This window comes from Mixophyes fleayi, chromosome 1 (assembly GCF_038048845.1).
Source record: "Mixophyes fleayi isolate aMixFle1 chromosome 1, aMixFle1.hap1, whole genome shotgun sequence".
Lineage (NCBI taxonomy): Eukaryota > Metazoa > Chordata > Amphibia > Anura > Limnodynastidae > Mixophyes > Mixophyes fleayi.
The window spans coordinates 216,022,443-216,046,676 of NC_134402.1; the positions used below are offsets into that span (position 1 = coordinate 216,022,443).

Sequence of the window (24,234 nt, forward strand, 5' to 3'; positions counted from 1 at the left end):
GATGGCATGTAGTGGTGGAGATGGAGTGGATAAGTTGTGAACGAATAGGGTTGAGGGCAGGCGAGGGCTGGGAGAGGGATGACGCGGCCCCATCCGCTGTCATGTGATGCAGCCGCCTGTGCGCTGACGTGGCCGCATCTGATGTCATCAGATGTGGCCGCAGGTACAAATATGTAATATTGCATCCGGGGGGTGGCCGGATGGCCTACCCACCGGCCCTAATAGCGGCCTGACTGAGCGGCCCGGGGGGCCGCTGCACCCCTGCCCCCCGGGCCAGCCCGCCCCTGGTTGAGGGGAGAGTTTGTAGGGTGAGATAATGAGATGACTGCAGAGATTTTGTCTTCAGTTACTGGAAAGAATACATTGAAGGCGGATTGGGTTGTGTAGGTGAATTTGGGGGGTGTGTGGAATTTGGCATGAGGAAATATTCTGTTGAATGGTGCTGATTTTGTATTTGAAGTAGGTGGCAAAATCAAGGGTTTCCAGTGAGGAAGGGGAAGCAAAGAGGCAATGTGGATTAGAAGACTGGGTGAATATTAGAGATTTGATGTATGTTTATTTTGCAATTGAAAGGGCAGTGCTGTAAGAAAAGGGGATTTAGAGTTGGAGGAAATAGGGATAGGAACGAGATTTCCTTCAGTAGCACTCTGGGTTGGGGTTTGGATCATCGGAGACTGTATGTAGTAACTAAAGATGCATTGTCTAGGGCTGCAGTGATTGTTTTGTTGTAGAAAGAGGCAGCCTGATTAAGGAATGACAATGCAGCCATAGGAAAAAGTAGTAGTGAAAGTGAGAAGTGGATTGGGTTAAGAGTACTTAGATGTCGCTGTGGATTTACATGCAGGGGGTAGGGCATGAGGTAAGGTGAGGCTGAATAAAAGGAGGTTGTGTTTGGAGAGTTGGAAGACTAAGTTGGAGGAACAAAAATGGAGCAGTAGAGGGAGAAGACAAGGTCAAGGATGTGTCCATCACAGTGGATCGGAGATGAGTTCCACTGGGAGAGGCCAAAGGAGGAAGTAAGTGAAATAAGTTTAGTGGCATATAAGAGACAGTGGGATTATCAATGTGAATGTTGGAAGTCACCTAGCATGAGAGTAAGCAGTTCAAGGGATAGGAAAATAAGTGAGCCCGGGCACAAGCTGCCAAGGAATTGGGAAACTGGACATGTGGGGAAATAAATGAGATCAACGCTAAGATGGAGAGGATAAAATAGATAGATTGTGTGAACTTCAAAGGAAGAAGGATTAGAGGATATAATAATAATAATGACGAGGAGAATTAGAAGGTATAATTTGGCAGTTGAAGCTTGGAGAAAGTAGAATGCTTACTCTACCACCTTGTCTGTTTCCGTATTGGGATTGTGGTTGACGGAGAGTACCATGTAGGAGAGAGCTGCAAGAGATGTAGTGTGAGAGAAGGTGAGCTAGATTTCTGTAATGGCAAGGAAAGTTGAGGGACTTATAAATTAATAGATCTTGAATGGATGCAAACCTGTTACAAACAGATCTGGGGGTAAATGTATTAACCAATGGTTTTTGCAAGTCGACGATATTCGGCAACTTTGCAGGACAAATTTAAAACGGCAATGGCTTTAAAGACAAGGTTTTGCCTTGAAAGCCATTGCCATTTTAAATTTGCCCTGAAAAGTCGCCGAATATCGTCGACTTGCAAAAACCAATGGTTAATACATGTACCCCCTGGGGTTTCATACTGCCACAGGAGAAGAGAAGAGAGGTTAGTGAAGATATATAGATAAAGTTAAAGGATTGGGAGTATGGGCTTGATGGAAGGTTTTGTGGTGGAGCACGGAGTGTGAGCAAATAGTGAGAATTGTACAGGGTTAGGTGAGATGACACAAGCAGCCATGAGAAGGAGCAGGATGAGAGACATATGAGAATGCTTTGTGGATGTGAGGTTTATTCCTTTTTATGTAGGCTGGTGAATGTGGTGAGTGTAGGAAACAAAACAGTTTATGTGTGCAAACTAGTGAGGGGAAATAATAACAGTGAAGGGAGAAATAGGATGCTGAAGAGATGAGTTTGGAGGGAAGAGATGTGAAAGTGAATAGGACAAAGATAGAGTTTAAATTTAGTAGGTGCGTGATGGATAGATGTGAGAGATGTGGATGAATGTGTATTACCTAGGGTAGGTAATGGGAGAGTGGGAAGGAACAAATGATCCAAATTGTGCAGGGCAATGGAGGAGGTGAAGGATACTTTACCGCCCCTGGCTAGGGTCAATAGAGTAGGCAGTTTCTGCACCTCTGACACAACAGACAGTTGGATGCACTGGGTCCAGCAGCCAAAAAGAGATGGCAACAGCAATCACAATTGAGCTCAGTGGGCAGCTGAACAGATATTGAAACAGCATCGACAGTTGAGCTCTGTGGGCTCCACTGCTGCACAGAGATGGCAGCAGCAAAGACAGTTAGGTTCAGTGGCACCAGCAGCTGAACAGCGATGGTAGTTCAGTAGATCCTAAAACAGCCTTGTTTTTGCTGTGAACGTCAGACCTCAGTGCTACTGTGATGTTCGCCAACAGTATTCAGAAATATCCAATGCTTTAAAGTTGTGAAAATAAGGAAAAGTGTGAGCTTGGACAAAGAGCTGAGCTAATATGCAGCTTACTCTAACTGCCATCCGCATGCCAAAATAGATAACAGAGAAGTACAAAAACTACATACTTGGCTATAGAAATAGATTCTATTTATAGTGACAGACTTGACCCTGAAAAACCACTCCATGGATTAAGAGGCAATGATACTTCAATAAGTTGTCAGAAGAACTTATATTTAGTAGAGGAGTATTGTTAGCATTTCTTGAACAGTTCAAATGCTCCAACTGCAGCTTTTCACATATGTGACAGGTTCCATGGGTTTCCAGACTTATCAAGGCAAACGAACTGATAAAAACCTGTTGGTGCTTGAGCATTTTTCCATCATAGTGTCAGTGCATGCTAAACATGTAGGACCTGCATTATTAAGGCACGCATACTGAACTCATTGTGCGCTTGTTATAAGCCACATGTAAATTGGCTTTCCGTACTCTGGAAGTAAATAAGGAACAGCTCTAAAGGTATGTGTGGTGTTGACTACGGTTGTAGCTTTACTAGACCAGACTATGTGGAAAATAAATCTCAAAAGAATGCACAGAAAAAAAATATTAAGCAATTAATGTTACCTGTCAATAATGTAGTAATTTATGAAATGGATTTTTTTTTTTAAAAAGTGTTTTTTTAAATTGTTTTTCCTTTGGAAAAACATTTGTTAGGCTGTCCTTAATGTCTACTGTAGATAACAATAATTTCTACACTTGCTCCTGATTGCAGACACATGTTATAGCATGCGTACGACATAGTTGCCAACATTGGCAGGTTAAGTTCCGGGAGGTCCGGGGGTCAGGTGGGTGTGTGGGGGCGGGGCTCGAAGAAGCGCGCCGTTAGCCCCGCCCCCAAAGCTGTCACCACTGTTCCTGTCCAATAAAACAAGGGGGCGGGGCCACAATGACACGTCCGTGATGCCGATAAGCCCCGCCTCCCCCATTCAATTTCCACCGTAGCCCGGGAATCGGGAGAATTGCCCTCTCTCCCGGGAGACTGACCCAGATTTCGGGAGTCTCCTGGATATTCCGGGAGAGTTGGCAAGTATGGCGTACGATACTGACATCACTAAGACTCAGGACTTAGGCTAGTCCTATAGCTGGTGCAAGAGATACAGCAGAATAGCAAGTACTTTTGAGACGGCCATCGCTTGATTTGGACGAGGCTGCGTGTGCTTGAGCTTGGCATGCCCTCACTGTAAATTGACTATGGCTAAATGCCCCTTCCCCGTCCTGTTCTCCCCCCGAAATCCTAAACTGCGTCCACATACACAGCGGGCTTGGCTTCGTTGACTGACATATGTCCCAGTTCTGGTGATTTTGCATACGATATGCTCAAAATCGGCAGATACGTGCCTATGTATAATTTTGCACCATATCATGCATAGCAAATATTTTCTTTACACTTTACTATACTTGTGTTTGTGTTGTACAATACTCAGTGTTTGAAAGATCTGCATTAGCCTGTTGATAATTTGCAACACACAGTAATGGGGACCAACAATCAGTTAGATGCTAGAAGCATAATCTATCCTACTGTCAAAATTACTCAGGATCCAGCTGTATTGCTACCAAAACTAAAAGTTATATTCCAAGTATTCTAATGAAAAAAACAGACAGTATTTAAATTATGTGCAAAATAAAAAACAAATTTGCACCCCTTGCATTGTAACATGGTTTTGTCCAGGAGACTACTTGCTCAATATTTTACTTAACTTTCCTTAATGAATTGGGCCCTATATTATTAACAAGTGACATTAATTGATTTTTTTTTCTGTGCATTTTTATGCAAATGAAGGTATCCTGCAGTGTCTTGTGTAGTAGAGCTGAGCAGACCTACACCGGAATTCATCAGTGTACATATCTTCAGATCCGTTCCTTGTTGAATTCGAGCGTGCATATGCCCGAATTCCGGGTGTTTTTTAAAACAAACACAGGTTGCACTCAGTATGAGTGCCTTAATGAATTAGGCCCATTGTATGTAATATGTGTAATTGTTCCTTTCCACAGGTGAGGATTACGCAGGTGCATCATTACCTAATCAAACATTGGATTTCCAGCAATGCATCCTGGAGCGTAGCCACAGTACTACCAGGCCACGTCTTCAACTCATTCTGAGCTATGGAAACCTTGAACAGCAAGAGGTAACCGAGCACAATATTAAAATAAAGAGGATGATTAAAAACAGTTGATGTATTTCTTTAGCATTAAAATTTGCATTTTATATATTTTCTTGCTGTATATATATATATATATATATATATATATATATATATATTTGTTAAGTGGTGGTATAGCTACACCTACCTAGTTCAAAATTCTATGCTTTCTCTTAATTGTGCCTCCTCTGTGCCTCCATTACCTTCCATTTTTTTGCCTCTCCATCTTCTTGCAAACCACTCTATCAATCTTCATCTCTAGTTGCCCCCTCCCTTTGTGCTTGTGTTATGGCTCTCTTCTGTTATCCCTTGGACCACGTAGCTTGTGTAGCCGAGATAACACACATCTTTAGTAAATGTTTTTTATTGTTTTCTTTTTTTCTAATCAAATATTTTATTGAATTTTTTCCAATCATAGTAGCATAGTAACATAGTTGATGAGGTTAAAAAAAGCCACCAGTCTATCAAGTTCAACCTATTTTGGATCTCCTGCGATCCTGCACTTATATTTAAAATTGATCTAGAGTAAGCAACCCCCATACCCAATATTGCAGTCCTATTTTTACCCTATATCCACTGCTATCCTTCATTTTAATTAACGGTTGTATCCCTGGATACACTTTTACGCTAAAAATATGTCTAACCCTTTCTTAAACATATCTATTGAATCTGCCATCACAACCTTCCCTGGCAATGAATTCCTTATTTTGACTGCCCTTACTGTAAAGAACCCCTTCCTTTGCTGGTTGTGAAATTTCCTCTCCTCTAAACTTAAGGGGTGACAGCGTGTCTTGTGTATAGTCCTTGGGGTAAAAAGTTCTCTTGAAAGTTCTCTGTATTGACCCCTAATGTATTTGTACATAATAATCATATCTCCTTTTAGACGCCTCTTTTCTAAATTAAACATGCATAAACTGGCTAACCTTTCCTCATAACTTAATGACTCCATACCCTTTATCAATTTTGTCGCCCTTCTCTGAGCCCTTTCTAATTCTAAATTATCTTTTATATAGAGTGGTACCCAGAACTGTATTGCATATTCAAGATTAGGTCTTACCAACGATTTATACAGTGGCAAAATTACACTGTCTTCCCTTTATTTGCCCTTGCAACTGCTGCTTGACATTGACCACTATTGCTAAGTCTACTGTCTACAAGCAGTCCCAAATCCTTTTCCATTATAGATTCTCCTAAATTAATTCCATTTAATTTACAGATTGCGTACTTGTTTTTGATCCCTAAATGCATAACCTTACATTTATCTATGTTAAACCTCATTGTCACACGCCGGTCCTATAGTCAGGTCCCGGCTCTGTGACTTTCCCTTTAAGAACCATGATTCTGCATTACTTTCACAGGTTTTCCTAGCTACTGTGATCTGGTCCACTCCCTAAACCTCATTGGTCATGGAGCACTATATGAACCTCCCAAGGTTATGGGCTCATTGCCTGATCTTCGTGTTACTCAGTCTACCTTGGTCTAGGCTGAATCTCCTACTGCTGTTACCTGTGTGCTGGACTTCTACATCTACAGCCACCATACCTGGTACTTGTAGTTCCACACTGCTTACTGAATCTCCTACTGCTGTTACCTGTGTGCTGGACTTCTACATCTACAACCACCATACCTGGTACTTGTAGTTCCACACTGCTTACTGAATCTCCTACTGCTGATACCTGTGTGCTGGACTTCTACATTTGCACACTGAACTGTCTCGTGAGTTGCCTATTACATCTGCACTCTTATTGATTGGCTCAACTACATCTCTGCTCGGCTGCATGTATATACTGAACTACAATCAAGTTACCTTGTCATCTGTGATTATATGTTTGGCACAGTTATTATTATTACTCTGCTGATTATTAGTTGCTGGACTGTTATTAAGAATATATTGCCAAGCTAGTTGCCAGTTACGTTATTCAAGTTGTGTGCATTCAATCTTCATGCTGTTGCTATTGGTTACCAACTGAACTTCTTTCGTGATTTCATTGTAGTTTGTGAACTGTCGTGTACTCAGCTTGCTGAGTTGTACATATCTTTCACTGTTGCTGTTATACCATCTACCAATATACTATATTGCAACGCTACTATCATCTTCTGTGTTTTGTTTAACCTCCACCATGCACTGCTAATAACATCCAAGTAGTGGCAAAAGGGATCCATAAAATATCCTTATCCGTGACACTCATATTCCATTTGGCCGCCCAATCCTCCTGTTTATTTAAGTCCCTCTGTAGAGAAGCTACATCTTGCTCTGAATTTATTACCTTACAGAGTTTAGTGTCATCTGCAAAAATAGAAACTTTACTCTCTAAACCATCACCAAGGTCATTAATAAATATATTAAAAAGGAGTGGTCCCAGCATGGAACCTTGAGGTACTCCACATAAGACTTTTGACCAATTCAAAAATGTTCAATTTATCACATCTCTCTGTTCCCTATTCTCTAACCAGTTTTCGATCCAAGTACAAATGTTGATTGTAAGACCCAGTTTCCTTATTTTGTAAACCAACCTCTTGTGTGGCACTGTATCAAAGGCCTTTGCAAAATCTAAGTAGACCACAGCTACTGTGCTGCCCTGGTCTAAGTCCCCACTAACTTCCTCGTTGAAACTAATTAGGTTAGTTTGACATGACCTATCCCTCACAAATCCATGTTGATTCAAACTAATAATTTTATTGCGCACCAAGTAATCCTGAATACTATCCAGTAAAATACCTTCCAGTAGTTTCCCCACTATTGATGTCAGGATTACAGGTCTATAATTCCCTGGTTGTGATCTCGTCCCCTTTTTAAACAATGGCACCACATCTGCTGTTCACCAATCCCTTGGTACTGAGCCTGATGAGATTGAATCTCTGAAAATTAAGAATAGCAGTCTAGCTATTTCCGAGTTTAGCTCCATAAGGACCCTTGGGTGTATGCCATCTGGACCTGGAGCTTTATTTATCTTAATATTCTTCAGTCGCCTTTGGACTTATTCCTCTGACAACCAAGTATTAATTAATGGTATGGTTTCATTTCCATTTTTATGTATTACTCCTAGAATTTGTTCATCTCTAGTAATTACTGAAGAAAAGAACGTGTTTAATACCTCTGCTTTTTCCTTAGTATCATTTATCAATTCACCCATCTCACTTCTTAGGGGTCCTATATATTTTCTTTTTTTTTTTTTACTTCAATAAATTTTTATTGAGTTTTTCAAAGTTAAATGGGGTACAGAAAAAAGAAAGGGTAACAAACACAGTTGAGGTAACAAACAAAAGGGTAATGAAAAAAACAAAAAAGGAACAAGAGGGGACACCCCCACGCAGGGGGGTGGGGGGGGGGTCACTCAATTGAAACAACGATATTATAGCATGCACGTTACTTTAAGAAGCATAAATAAAATATACACATTGGTCTTTCTCATAGTATGCCAGATGGGGAGACGTTAATACTTAGGTAGCTCACATAGCACACAGGCAGAGCCTAGTCGTTAGGCTGGGGTTCCTCTATGAGGGCTGCTGGGGATGGAGAGGGTGAAATATTTGAAGCTACTCGTGCTCTACCGGAGCCCTCTGTAACATATTCGTGCCAGCTAAACCATTTGAAAATTGGATTGGAGGCGGATGACGTATAGGGCACATCCGTTGTTTCCATTTCAAAACTATACTGGATCTTAGATACGACCTTGGTGATGCTGGGGGGAGCAGGGGACTTCCAGTTCTGAGCAATTGCTGCTCTAGCAGCTATTAGTATGTGTCCTAATACATAGCGCTTATAGCTAGGAACCCCAGGCTGATAAATATGTAAGAGGGCTACCTTCGGGTCAAGAGTGACAGAAACTCGCAGGACCTCCGAAATCAAAGCGGATATCTCGCCCCAGAACGTCTGGATCACCGGGCATGTCCAAAAGACATGATAAACATCTGCTATCTGACCACATTGACGCCAGCAGAATTTAGACTGACTTGGCCATATCTTATGAAGGCGATCCGGGGTGAGGTAGAGCCGATTGAGGAGCTTAACATACATTTCGGTGTGATTGATGCATCTAGACATGCGGTGTGAGGAAATGTAGATCTTTTCCCACTGCTGGAGGGAGAGAGTCATACCAATATCTGTTTCCCAACGTGCCTGAGTCGGAGTCTTGGAGACTGGGACCAGGGACTGGGAATAGCGGTACCAGAATGTTATTCCTCCCCTACTACCCGCCTTTGTTAATCTATCTAGGACCTGAGCTGGAAATGTGGACAAGGCATGGGGGGTCCTGGAAGCCGCCCCCACCCAGTGTCTAATTCTCATATATTTAAACATCTCAGACTGAGGCAGATTGTATTTGTCCCTATATTTTCTTTTTTAATCCTCTTGCCATTTATATACTCAAAAAACTTTTTGGGGTTTGTCTTACTTTCTTTTGCATCTTGCCTTTCATTTTCTAATTTAGTCACTCTAATTTCCTTTTTGCATGTTTTATTACATTCCTTGTACCTACGGAAGGACTCCTCTGAGCCTTCAGACTTAAACAATTTAAATGCACGCTTCTTCCTTTGCATTTCTTCCCTTACCTTTTTATTTAGCCACATTGGTTTAGACTTAATTCTTTTACATTTATTTCCCATAGGAATGAACTTATACATGTATGTTTCCAACAACATTTTAAAGACAGCCCACTTTTCTTCCATATGTTTTCCTTCAAAAGCTTTGTCCCAATCTATGATCTTTATAGAGTCCTTTAGCATATTAAAATTTGCCTTTCTAAAGTTTAAAGTCCTAGTTGATCCCTTATACCGTTGCTTCTGGAGACTAATTTCAAATGAGACCATATTATGATCACTGTTTCCCAAGTGCTCCCTTACTTGAATATTTGATATTATGTCTACCTTGTTTGTTATTACTAGGTCCAGTATAGTCCGGTTCCTAGTTGGTTACTCTACTAATTGGGACATGTAATGGTCTTTTAGCATGCTTAGAAACCTATTTCCCCTAGCTGTACCCCAGGTTTCAGTACTCCAATCAATGTCCAGGTAAAATCCCCATAATTAAAATTTGACCTAGTTGTGTAGCCTTTTCAATTTGCTGTAGAAGTTGGGCTTCCTCAAACGTACTAATATCTGGCGGTTTATAGCATATCCCTATCAGCAACTTCTCTGAACTTTTTCCTTCATTGGATATTTCCATCCACAATGCCTCTATATTATCAGCAATATTCTCGTATATAACTTCCTGAATAGTTGATTTTAACTCTGTCTTAATATAAAGACATACTCCTCCTCCCCTTTTATTTACCCTATCCTTCCTGAAGAGAGTATAGTCTTCCAAGTTGACTGCCCAGTCATGTGTATCACCAGGTCTCTATAATACCTATAATATCATACTGCTCATTCATTGCTACTAGTTCTAACTCTCCCATTTTACCTGTCAGGCTTCTTGCATTTGCAACCATACACTTAAGTATGTTGCCTCCCTTAGTTATTTATTTTTGCTTTAAAAACGGCCTCTCCTTATCGGCTATGCTTCCCTTTCCCCCCTCTCCATCCCCTTGACTCTTGTTAAGTTCCTTCTTACTACTCTCAATGTCTATCCCATAAATACTTGCTTGCCCCTTTCCCCCGCAGCCTAGTTTAAAATCTCCTCCAGCCTTCTAACCATCCTTTCCCCTAGCACTGCAGCCACCTCTTCATTCAGGTGCAATCCATCTTGACAATAAAGATGGCAACTGACCGAGAAATCAGCCCAGTACTCTAAGAATACAAAACCCTGCTTCCTACACCAATCTTTTAGCCACGCATTAACCTCCCTTATCTCACGCTGTCTCCCTGGACTAGCGCGTGGCACAGGTAGTATTTACGAAAATACTACCTTGGATGTCAAAACAGAAATAAACAGAAATCAAAATAACAAATATAGTTCTATTGTGTTTCGTATTCCACACTTAATGAATATAACAAGTAAATCAATTCTGGATGTTAAACCTTGTATTAATATCAAAGCAGATTTGAAATGTAATGTGTGTGGGTATGTTCAACCCTGGAGGGAAGATGTCAAAAAATATGAATGACAATGAGTAAGCCATTATTGGCATCAAGACATCTAGTCATTATACCTCCTCCAGAGCTGTAGTCAAACACATTTATCAGATGATAAAGTATAATATCAATGGAACCCAGGCATAGACATTGCAAATAGTCAGTAAATAGAAGCATATAGTATTGTAAAATCATAGTAGCTATCATATTCAAACTTAATCTGTGTGGAATAATATGCAAATCAGTGAGAAACAATAGCAGCAGAACCTTCCTACATAACCTAAGCCCTTTCCTAACCCACTCCCACCCCGTATACCTTGACAAACAACAATGGTACACTTAGGGGCACATTTATCAATATTCACATAAAGTGAAAAGTAGTTTTCAATCCTTATCGCAATAATAAGGATTGAACTATTTCTCACATTTATGTACAGCCCTGCACAGAAACAGCAGTTCCGAAAAACTGCTGTTTCAGTGATAAAAAAAAATCATACTTGCCCCCCTCTTCGGAAGCGCTGTCTCCGGGTCTTCTCTTCACTCTTCAATTGCGCATGTCCAGTTCCAAGAACTCAGATCCCCTCTCTGTTGTTGCAGAGTGAGCGCGCTGAGTGACAGGGAGGGATCATGTGATCCCTCCACACATGCGCTGTCCAGCTCTGCTCTTAGGAGCAGAGCTGACAGCATTAGATTTCTTCAATTCCGATGATGTACGCCAGCTTCCGCTGGCGTACATTAACATGACAAGTTCCCGAAAAAAATGTTTTTTCGGGACTTGTTAGATTGCGGCCAGGAGCAGTCACCATTCTGTTGAATGGTGACTGCTCCCAAAAACGAAGAGGAATGCAAAGCAGCAGATATATCAATGATATCTGCTGTGATGCACCCTTAATAAATTTGCGGAGGACACCTTAATGACCTGTTAAAAGCACTATCGTGCTTTATTAAATATGCCCCTTAATCCTGTAAACATCTTACACTTAAATCTAGAACTAACTAAGAGTTAACTATTTCCAACTTGTAGTAGGGGATACTGCTGTAATATAAACCTCACACATTATATAACATTATCAGGAATTAGACTATTAGATCCTCTGACTTATCTGTGATCAGCCTGCGGTCTGCTATCCAACCAGTACATCGCCTCCTGCAAAGTAAGGAAGAAGTGAGCGCTGCCACCCGCCACTATCCATGACAATACAGGAAACAACAAAGCATATGGGAGTTGCAGGTCTCTAAGTCTTCGTTTCACTTGTGTAAATTGGGCTCTATTTTTCTGTACTTCAATTGAAAAATACAGGAAGACTGATATAGGTCGATTTTCATATTGTAATGGACCCTTGGTTCAAGTCAGGCGGTGCACTGCATTTCTGTCGCGATAATTTATTAGCTTGGCTATAAAACTTCTGGCCAGAGCTCCCGGTTGTGGAGGTTGGAGAGGAAGACAATGAGACCATTCAACTGCGAACTGTACATTGAAGGTTTTTTTTCCAAATGTTGTTAACAACCAGGATTCCAAAAAAATTTCTGGATTGGGGCCCTCTGCCTTCTCAGGAAGGCCGACAAAGTGTAAATTATTTCGGCGTAAGAGCCCCTCTAAGTCAGACATTTTTTGTTTGCAAGTGTTAACCTTGACAGTTAGTTCAGCTATGTCTCGTTCAATAGGTGTTGTAGTGTCTCCAACGTAGATATTCATTGTTCAGCTTTACCCACCCTTCCTCTTATCTTTTGCATGCCTTGTCGAATGAGCGTTAAGTCCGCCTGAACCTCTCCAATACGAATTGCAAGTCTCTTTTCTGAGGATCTAGTAGCTTGCAACAGGGCCTGCTGAATAGAGGACAGGTTGTCTGCAAGGGGTGGGGGAGAGTCTGTGAGTGTGTGTCTCAGGGGGTTTCTGTGCTTTAGCAGTGCCCGCGTAGAGGTGGAATATTTTTCAAGTTTTGCAGTTGCAGCGGCAATATTATTTTTACATATATATATATATATATATATTTTATATATATATATATTTTATAAGGGTCAGGATAGCAGTAATTGTTGTGAACGTCTACCTAGGGAGAGAGGGGTCATGGGTTGAGGGGCTTCAGGGCAGCACTATACCTCCTTATATATGCGAGTCTCCCTCTCTGGCAACAATTAAGATGACCGTTTACCGTCCGCATATTATCAGGTACTCTGGAGCTAAAGAGATGTGTACACGGGAGAACAAGCCCCCGAAAGCCATAGATAGCGATCAGCTCAGTTACTAGTATTTTACCACAGCACAGGATATTCAAGTCAGAGTGAGACAATGTCAGGTATGTTGTACTTTAGTAGCCAGTAAATTCAGTTCCCATGGGAGCTCCACATCTGTTGCAGGTCTTCACTCATTTAGAAGTCCAGTTATGACATTATTCAGGATCGTGGAGCTAGGGGGGATCTCCAAGGTTTTGTGGGAAGCAAACAACAGTTTTAATATGTGAGGCAGAATTGAAATCAGTATTTGTGCCGGAGCTCTCCACTGATCAAGCACTCAACCATTTGCACTGTGTTTTCTACTTTGTCCATCTTTGTCGAGCATTAACAATTTACGTTCAAGTGTTAAATAATATGATAATACTGTTATTCAAGGGATCAAGATCCATATATAGCAGGGACATTTTAAGAAATTAGTACACCTATGTGCAAGATTAGTGCTTCTGTCACCCCCCCCCCCCCCACTACCACAAAAATGCATACCCCCCCCCCATAGTTTTTGAATGAAGAATCGGGACAGAGTTTGTGTGCTACGTGGGGCATGGCCATCTTACATTAAGGGCATGCAATATCCCTCTGTGACATACCCAGCACTTTGGAAGTACTGGGCCGACCCCAGTCCCCTTCTCCCCAATGCTGTACACATATGCTGCTGGTAAGCATGGCATCCCACTTAGTGGGACATATCTCCAAGCTGATATCAGTCTAAACTAGAGATAAGCACTGGAATAGGTTGTTTCTCAAAGCTGCAAAAACCATTGTGAAACAGTATTTCTGTTCCGATTTCAACATTCTGTGTTGTCAGATCGACAATTGTCAACTCATACTGCTGTGTGGTGTACTTGGAGTAGGACTGGGAACACTTAAGGCCAAAGTTTGTTTACAAAATCGAACAACATTTTGCTGATTTCTACAATACACATATGTGTTTTTATGTTCTATAATTTCCTTCTTTATTGCCTTATATACCGAAAAATCTGACCCAGGATCTTCCTCACACTCTGCCATGCTCAGTGTTTGTCAGCTGTATTTTTGATGTTGACGGCAGAGGAATGTGTTCTATGTAATGAATAAAATGATCATAAATACTGCAGTGGTTCCCAAACTGGGTGCCGCGGCAATCTCACAGGGATGACGCAGCTAGGGCCGGTGGTAAGCAAGGCAGGGGACTACTTGGCTATTATTTTAATTTAGGGGTGCCTTGGAAAAAATTATGGCTACCCTAAGTGTACCTTAATCTGAGACAGTTTGGGATCCACTGACTTATGGAATCAACAGTGTAACATGTGAGCAGAAAACCCCCAGAAACCTTTGTTTAGTGCAATATGGGTGTAGGTGTTGCAGTAGTGTAGGTTTGCATTCTTTTTTTCAATACAGTATACTTCTCACATTTTATTTAATAGCTGTTACATTTTTTAAAGTACATTTTTCAATCATACTCGTCCACTCACCTACACCTACCTGTGTGCATGCTTGTGCCCTCTCCTACTTACATTATTATGTCCCCCCCCCACCACTTTGTTCCCATTTCTCACCATGAAATCTCTTTAAAGGATAAACCCTTTGAATATTACATACTGCCACCTTTTGGTACCATTATATTGGACAAAGTAGCCACTTTTCAGCAAAGAATAAATATGCCCTGTATCTTTACATGGTGCAAGTCACCTCTCGAGTCTGCACACTTCCCTGAGATCCGCAAAGGCCCTTGGGATGAACTGCTGCCACCAGACATGCACAGCAACTTCGTTTCACTCCTTTTAGTCAATACTGCAGCTGAGTTGTTTCTCAAAAGTAGACTCAGGATTGTGGTTGCAGGGAGTAATGGAGCTCAAAATTTCAGGCTGTGGGAGGTGAATGTACTAACTCCGGCTAAGTGCACACCTGGGGGCAAGTTTCCCTTTACAAGGCAGCGCCGCTTTAAATTTTAGCTGTCATCTCGCCGATTTCCGGCGACTTGAAGAAACAGGAGTATGATACATTTACCCCCTGGTGCTAATGGGCTCAAACAAAATGTGGATACACCCTGCACTGCACCCTCTGCACCCATTATAGATATGCCACTGATATACAGCTATCTGTCCTTGCCTTAAGCTCGGAAACTTAAGGCAAGGACATCCAGGTTGTATTTTCGTAAATACTACCTGTGCCACGTGCAGGTCCAGGGAGGCAGAGGGAGATTAGGGAGGTTAATGCGAGCTAAAAGATTGGTGTAGGAAGGAGGGTTTTGTATTCTTAGAGCACTGGGCTGATTTCTTGTCAGTTGCCATTTTTATTGTCGAGATAGATTGCACCTGAATGATAGGGCTGCTGTACTAGGGGAGAGGATGATTAGAAGGTTGGAGGTGATTTTAAACTATGCTTCAGTGGAGAAGGGCAAGCAAGTGTTTATGGGATAGACATTGAGAGTAGTAAGGAGAAATTTAACAAGAGTCAAGGGGGTGGAGAGGGGGGAGAGGGAAGCACAGCAAAAAGAAATACCTAAGGGATGCAATAGACTTAAGTGTATGCTTGCAAATGCAAGAAGCCTGACAGTTAAAATGGGGAGTTAGAACTAGTAGCAATGAATGAGCAGTATGATATTATAGGTATTATAGAGACCTGGTGATACACATGACTGAGCAGTCAACTTGGAAGGCTATACTCTCTTCAGGAAGGATAGGGTAAATAAAAGGGGAGGAGGAGTATGTCTTTATATTAAGGCAGAGGTAAAATCAACTATTCAGGAAGTTATTTACGAGAATATTGCTGATAATATAGAGGCATTGTGGATGGAAATATCCAATGAAGGAAAAGTTCAGTGAAGTTGCTGATAGGGATATGCTATACACCGCCAGATATTAGTATGGTTGAGGAAGCCTACACAACTACGTCAAGTTTAAATTATGGGGGATTTTAATTATCCGGACTTTGATTGGAGTACTGAGACCTGTGGTACAGCTAGGGGAAATAGGTTTCTGAGCACGCTAAAAGACCATTACATGTCCCAATTGGTAGAGGAACCAACTAGGATCTGGACTATACTGTACCTAGTAATAACTAATAATGCAGACGTAATATCAAATATTCAAGTAAGGGAACACTTCGGAAACAGTGATCATAATATTGTCTCATTTGAAATTAGTTTCCAGAAACAACAGTATATTGGATCAACTAGGACTTTAAACTTTAGAAAGGCAAATTTTAATAAGTTAAAAGAGTCTATAAAGTGCATAGACTGGGATAAAGTTTTTGAAGTAAAAAAAAAAGGAGAAAAGTGGGCTGTCTTTAAAATGTTGTTGGAAACATACACATACAAGGAATTTATTACAGCATGCAAGAAGGAAATTAGATTGGTTAAATTAGAAAATGAAAAGTTGCAAAAGAAAGTGAGTCAAACCCCAAAAAGTTTTTTATGCATATAAATGGCAAAAGGATTATAAAAGATAATAAAGGACCCCTAAGACGTGAGATGGGTGAATTGATAAATGATACTAAGGAAAAAGCAGAGGTATTAACACTTTCTTATCTTCAGTATTTACTAGAGAGGAACAAATAGTAGGAATATTACAAAAAAAACGGAAATGAAACTGCACAATTAATTAATACTTGACTGACAAAGAAAAAATTCCAAAGGCGACTGAAGAATATTAAGATAAATAAAGCTCCAGGTCCAGATGGCATACACCCAAGGATTCTTATGGAGCTAAACTCAGAAATAGCTAGACCGCTATTCTTAATTTTCATAGATTCAATCTCATCAGGCTCAGTACCAAGGGATTGGCGAATAGCAGATGTGGTGCCGTTGTTTGAAAAGGGGACAAGATCATGACCAGGGAATTATAGACCTGTAAGCCTGATATCAATAGTGGGGAAACTACTGGAAGGTATATTAATGGATAGTATACAGGATTACTTGGTGCGCAAAAAAATTATTAGTGGGAATCCGCATGGATTTGTGAGGGATAGGTCATGTCAAACTAATCTAATTTGTTTCTACATGGAAGTAAGTGGGAACTTAGACAAGAGCAGAACAGTAGATGTGGTCTACTTAGATTTTGCAAAGGCCTTTGATACAGTGCCACACAAGAGGTTGGTTTACAAAATAAGGGAACAGGGTATAGGAAACTACATGTGTACTTGGATCAAAAACTGGTTAGAGAATAGGCAACAGAGAGTTGTGATAAATTGAACATTTTCTAATTGCTCAAAAGTTTTAAGTGGAGTACCTCAAGGTTTTGTGCTGGGGCCACTCCTTTTTAATCAGAGATGCTCACTGACCCCCGTGTTTTGGTTTTGGATCTGAATTAACTTCGTGTTTTGGTTTTGGCAAAACCGCCCTCGCATTCTTTGGTTTTGGATCTGTATTTTTATGAAAAATTGCTAAAATATGTTAAAATCACATAATTTAGCTTTTTTTGTTCCTACATTATTACTAACCTCAATAACACTAATTTCCAGTCACTTCCAGTCAATTTTGACAACTTCACAGGTCACAATATTATTTTCATACACTTTCGGACAAAGACTGCAGCGAGCACACACATGGCAGTTCACAGGACATTTAGGAAACATTGCCACACAGCAGTGGCAGAAAAAAAAGAAAAGTGGTGCAAGATGGAATTGACCTTAGGTTCTCCCACCCATCCTATGTAATATATTGAAAAGGACATGTACGGTTTAGCAAACCAAGCACTTCAGAGACAAGGAGTGCCTCTTTTGTGGCTGAAGTGCTTGGTTTGTTCAGGCCCCCACAAAACAAGCTACCAATAGCTTAGCTGCCTTAATCCCAACAGTGGCAGGATGATAAATATATCCAGTTTAAAGAACAGCTAAGGAACCCGAGAAAACAAATGGGTGTGTCACCGGCCCCTGCAGACGAAGATTTGGTAGATGAAGACGAAGAGATCGCCGTCACCCAGAGCACACGAAACTGTGAAACTACAGTGAAACTGAGAATGGCTCATTAAATCAGTTATGGTTCCTTTGATCGCTCCACCCGTCACTTGGATAACTGTGGCAATTCTACAGCCAATACATGGCGATGAGTGCTGACCCCCCCGGGATGTGTGTATTTATCAGACGAATACTAATCCACAGTGCCCTGGCTTGTTGGAGATGGTGAACCCAGTGAAACAGAAAGTATGTGGTCACACATACAAGAGAGAAGCAATTGAAAGAATGATTGAAAACAAACTTCATCCTAACACAATATCAATTCAACCCAACAGGAAATCACCATTGCAAAGTCTCTGTAACAAAAACAAAATTGGAAAAAAAAAGCTTTTACCTTATTAAAGAAAAAAACATGAAATTTTGCTGTAGAAAAACATAAAATTGCCAACATGTCATTTTACCCAAATATTAATAAGCATTCCAGCATCAGCTAGCTTCCTTCTCTCAGCTAAATCCCAGCACCTGCAATCTACATTGTCATCATCCTTACCCTCATCAGTGTGTACATCATCATCACTCAATACTAGTTATCCCAGCTGGAATCCACCATTACAGAAGTCTCTTTACTTTGATCTAAATGCCAGTAATGGCCTTCCTCGTGGAATTTGTAGTTCATTTTACAACAGAGCTGTCACGATTTTTGGGCAATTTCTTTAGACCAGACCAAATGTCAAAATGTTCTGCTGAGTCATCTGCATCATCCTTGGGTCTCTTAGAAAAGCTTAGTTTTTTCCTAGACGCAGTAGCCGGAGAAACTGAAGTAGGGGACGCCGTCGTATCAGATACCGCTTCAGCTGTCAACATGCTCACCAGGAGCTCATTGCATCTCTTGTGATCTGGGACAGTCGGAAATAAAGTGAAGACATAGCTCTTAAACCTAGGATCAAGCATAGTTGCCAAAATGTAGTGATACGATTTCCAGAAGTTGATAACTCTTTGATCCTGGCAAAGCGATTAAAGTACTTCATCTACAAGTGCGACATACTTAGCGTAACTTCTTTGTTTCATCTCCTCCTTCAATTTTTCTAGGTGCTTTTACAAAAGTTTCAGTGCATCTCTATTTTTCATTTATTTATTATTGACCTTGGTGATGGTTTAGAGAGTAAAGTTTCCATTTTTGCAAATGACACAAAACTCTGTAAAGTAATAAATTCACAGCAAGTTGTGGCTTCTCTACAGAGGGACATAAATAAATTGGAGGATTGGGCGGCCAAATGGAATATGAGGTTTAACATAGATAAATGTAAGGTTATGCATTTAGGGATCAAAATCTAGCGTACAATCTATCAGTTTATCAATTACATGGGATTAATTTAGGGAACTCTATAATTGAAAAGGATTTGGGAGTGCTCGTAGGCAGTAGACTTACCAATAGTGCTCAATGTCATGCAGCAGCTGCAAGGGCAATTACAGTATTGGCATGCATAAAAAGGGGCATAGATACAAGGGAAGAAGTTTGAGTGTATTGCCACTGTATAAATAGTCGGTAAGACCTTATCTTGAATATGGAATACAGTTCTGGGCACCACTCTATAAAAAAGATATTTTGGAACTAGAAAGGGTTCAAAATTAATAAAGGGTATGGAGTTATTAAGTTATGAGGAAAGCTTAGCCAGTTTAGGCATGTTTACTTTAGAAAAGAGACGTCTAAGAGGAGATATGATTACTATGTACAAATAGATTAAGGGTCAATACAGAAAACTTTCATGGGAACTTTTTACGTCAAACCTATACACAAGACATGCGGTCACTTAAGGTTAGAGGAGATGAAGTTTCACAACCAGCAAAGAAAGGGTTCTTTACAGTAAGGGCAGTCAAGATATGGAATTCACTGTCAGGGAAGGTTGTGATGGCAGATTCAATTGATATCTTTAAGAAAAGGTTAGACAATTTTTCAGCGGAAAAGTGTATCCACGGATTTGACCGCTAATTAAAATGAAGGATAGTGGTGGATATAGGGAAAAAATAAAACTGCAATATTGGGTCTGGAGGTATTTTTCCCAATTGGAACAGATTGGCAGTTGCTTAATCTGGATCAATTTCAAATATAAGTGAGGGATCGCAGGAGATCCTAAATAGGTTGAACTTGATGGACTGGTGTCTTTTTTCAACCTCATCAACTATGTTACTATGTTAATTGTAGTTATTTAATTCAGAATCACTGTGTTGATTGTTACTTTACATATAGAACTCTGTAATGACAAGCTTATTTTGAGATATCTTCGTAGTTATAAAGACAACACAAGTGCACACTAATATCTACATATTTACTTGTTTAATAGCATGTAAGAGCATATAATAATCATTATGTACGCATTGCTATTGTCAAAGGTAAGCATACTTTTGAACAAAGAAATGAGGATTTTAACTCTTTCACTATTGTATGAAAAATGCAATGCTAATTCTAAGGTAAATCTTTATCTCGCTCACAGTGATAATAGCATTACCATAAAGCTTATGTTTTAGCATTATGCAGTAAAAATAGTTATGTTTGTATCATATTGAAGAAACACAACTTTTTTCTTTTTAAATCTATTCTACTTAATCTAAATAATAGTTGCACAACAGACTTTCAGTACTGGAGCATGTTTGTGCTGTGTTGGATTGTCCATTGCATAACTTACCTTTGTGTTCAACAGCTTCTAGCAGACCTTCCAAGTGCCCCTTCTGCCTAGTACAAAATGCTCCTCCCTTGACCTTCTTACCTAATGTGCTATTGCAGTTATTGGAGCTGAATTGATTAATTGATGAGAATGGTGTTTTTGAACAGAAATTAATTCAGTGCATTTAACTAAAATAGTAAGTTATGTAGAAAGTTTGGAAGCAGAGCATTTTGGTCAGCACAGCTTGAATTAAAATTCGTTAATTTTTTCCAATGAATGACAACATTACAGCATTGTTTTAGAGTGCAGGGCATTAAAAAAAACATTATGTATGATATATTTGCAAGTCTAATTCAACTTCGAAGGAAATATGATTTATTAATATTAATTACATTCTTCAACCTTTCGCAGGCTGATGTAATCGCTGCCCCACTGTTGGCCACAAGACCGTATCTAAATGTTTTGAACGTAACCAAAGATCTACAGTCTGCAGCAGGTGAAAAGTTCTCAAAACTTTTTGATGCTGCAATAAATGGTCGCAAAGGGCTGCCACCGGGTAGTAATCTTGAACTACCAATTGCTGGAGGCAGCTATTTATTGAAATATAAATCGGTGAACTTCGTTGTTTGTAACCCATGGGATGGATTTAATGGCTCTTCAGTCAAGGTAAGATTGCTATGAGAATGGTTAAAATATTTCAGTTTAATTAAATTAAACAGCTATCACCTCATAACTTCAAGTGGATCTTCCATCCCAATATAAAGACATATTTTTTTTATTTGAAGCAACTGGTAACTGTCTATCTGAGCTGAAATTCAGAACATACATTTTTGTTTTAATTTCTGTCTACAACAGTGGAGGGGACATTTTTATGTTACACTTTTAGATGAATTCTGTTGAATCTGTCTTGTGTTTCCATACAGTGACAGATGCAGTAGGCAAATGAAGAAGTAATCTGTTTAAAAATGTGCTAATGTATTAATGAAATGGTTAGCATGGTCTATATGATTTGTGATGAACTAAAAAATGGGAAAATCCTAATTAGTAGTGACAGATTCTAGAAAAAAAATATGAAATTGTAGTTAACCATGTTTATTGAATAGTATAGATAGCACAAGATTCCCTGAAATCTGTTGCATGAATGTGACCCTGGTAGTTGGTATTAGAAGTGGGTAAACATCTTGCAATTTATTTTGAGAAATGTTTCACTGTTCCTGGCAAAATTTTGCTTTAGTTGGGAAACTAAAGGCAGCATTGTTTTGCAAACATTCTGAACTCCAAATTAAGAAACAAAATATTTGTTAGGGTCCCCAGTATGAACACCACAGAAAGTAGTTGTGAATGAAACAGAGTGTTTTTATTTTGAACACAGGTGACAAAGGTATAAACTAGATGCAGTCAATGGTAAAACAGCTAGCACAAGTCTATAGGAACTGCAGGAACAGTATAACAGGATTACCAGGTTTAGCTGTGGAAACGGGAGACACTGCATACCAGGTGCGATCGGAGAACTACATGAACAGTTTACCAGGATTACCAAGTTTAGCTGAGGACGCAGGAGACACTGGAAACCAGGCACAATAGGATAGCTGCAGATACAGAATACTGTATTCTTCAGGTTAAGCTGAGCAGCCGGAGTTACTGGATACCATGAAAGAATCAGACAGGAGGAAAGTCAGGCAAGCCAGGGTCAGAAGTCAAGGTATCCAAAACTGTTCAAGGAAGATATCCAAAACTGTACAAGGGAGTAGACAGGAGCAAAGCCAAATGAAGCCAAAGTCAGAGTCACTGGAAATACGATGAGACAAACAGGAGTCAGATACCAGGAGACAAATAAGGACCAGATCACAGAAGTTCTGAGAGAGGTCAGAAGCAACAAACAATGAAATGGCATCAGTGTGTTGGAAAAGGATGTCTTAAAAAGGCCATACATTGGTGACAAGATCCAGATCAAATGATGAGGGCTTAATCCCTTGCAGGCAGGATCGGAAACAGTCAAGGCAGCATCCAAAGAGGAGGTGATGTACTGCAAACATAAGCAGATTGTAGCAATATTTTATATTGCTTGCAGAATAGAATCACTACAGTAAATATCAGACAAAAGTATTATACAGCAAATAGATAAAATGAAACGTAAAATTAATAGGTAAATGCAGAATAGTTTGCAAAACGTTAATTATCTGCATAGGAAATATATCTAAACATTAATGGTCCACCCGGTGTTCCAGATGTATATCTTACTGTATTATATATCATGTGGATGTTACTTTGACACATACCACGTACTCAGACATTGTTGCATGCCAAGTACACCCTTCATGGCAACAGTATTTCATAATGGCAGTGGCCTTTTGAAGCAGGATAATGCGCCCTGCAACACGGCAAATATTGATCAGGAATGGTTTGAGGAACATAGTAAAGAGTTCAAGGTGTTGACTTGGCCCCCAAATTCTCCAGATATCAATCCAATCCAGCATTGTAGGATGTGCTGGAAAAACAAGTCTGAGCCATGGAGGCCCCACATCGCAACTTTCAGGATTTAATAGATCTGTTGCTGACGTCTTAGTGCCAGATACCACAGGACACCTTCAGAGGTCTTGTGATGTCCATGCCTCAACAGGTCAGAGCTGTTTTAGCGGCACAAGTGGGACCTAAACAATAATAAGAAGGTGGTTTTAATGTTGTGGCTGATCGGTGTATATGATCACTGTCACCTACCAGTATAATTTTCCAATGTCATTTATAACACCGTTAACGACTTATAAATACCCAAATCCCTCTGGAAGCATTAATGTGTCCTCTTTATGTCCATTAATGTGTATTTCAAACTTATTCCCCTCTTCTGACAATCTTTCTCTTATGATGAGTCATATGGTTATAGTCATTGACTGGGGATATAGCTTAACATTAATGTATATCTAATGAGTCCTCTTCTAGTGTAATGCATAGTATTGTTACTCCCAGTGATTCAAAAAGTTGAAATTTATTTTTAATAATTAATGTTATACAGTGAAATGAAGTATAAGGAATATTTTTCAATTTCCCTGAAAGATTAACTCACAGGGCCTAATTCTAGTTGCTTTTTAAAAACTCAGGTGTAGTTCCAAACATATTCAAATCCAAGAATATTTCAAGTTGTGTTTTGCATTTGAATCTGGGTGGAAATACGCTCTGCCTTAACGTTATTTGCCATATGTAGACAGACAGAACAGATTGCAGTATACGCACAAACATATGTGCAATATAAGGTCACATCAGAATGTATACAAAAATATTAATATTATAAATTAAATGAACAGCTCTAAACGGTATAATCATTAATAAAAATGGATTTAAAAAAATATATTATTTTTTATTTTAACATCAAATACATAAATAAAGGTGCTTTTAATGCGTACTCCCGAGCTGCCCCCCTGCACTGGAATGACCTCCCACGCTCCATCCGTTTGTCCCCTAACTTGTGCTCCTTCAAAACCACTCAAAACCCATCTCTTCCTTAAGGCCTACCAGCCTTCCACCTAACCCTCTCTCCATGCTCGCTCCCATCCCCTTGTTCCTCCTCTGTTGGAGTGCACGCTCGCTCCCCCCCACTCTGACTCCCTTTGTGCTGGCTGTCTGTTTCCCCTCCCTTTAGGATGTAAGCTCCTTTGAGCAGCAGGGCCATCTTAACAACATTATGGGCCCCCGGGCCAA

The 24,234-nt window shown here is 40.0% G+C and overlaps 1 protein-coding gene across 1 annotated transcript in view; it reads left to right on the top strand.

The window, feature by feature from the left end:
• The window catches only part of LOC142149845 (protein mono-ADP-ribosyltransferase PARP14-like), a 133,438-nt gene that overhangs the window by 59,371 nt on the left and 49,833 nt on the right, over window positions 1–24,234 (top strand). The window contains exons 4-5 of the mRNA XM_075205150.1: window positions 4,608–4,741; window positions 20,953–21,207. Coding sequence (XP_075061251.1) covers window positions 4,608–4,741; window positions 20,953–21,207 — 389 coding nt within the window. The remainder of the gene's footprint in view (window positions 1–4,607; window positions 4,742–20,952; window positions 21,208–24,234) is intronic.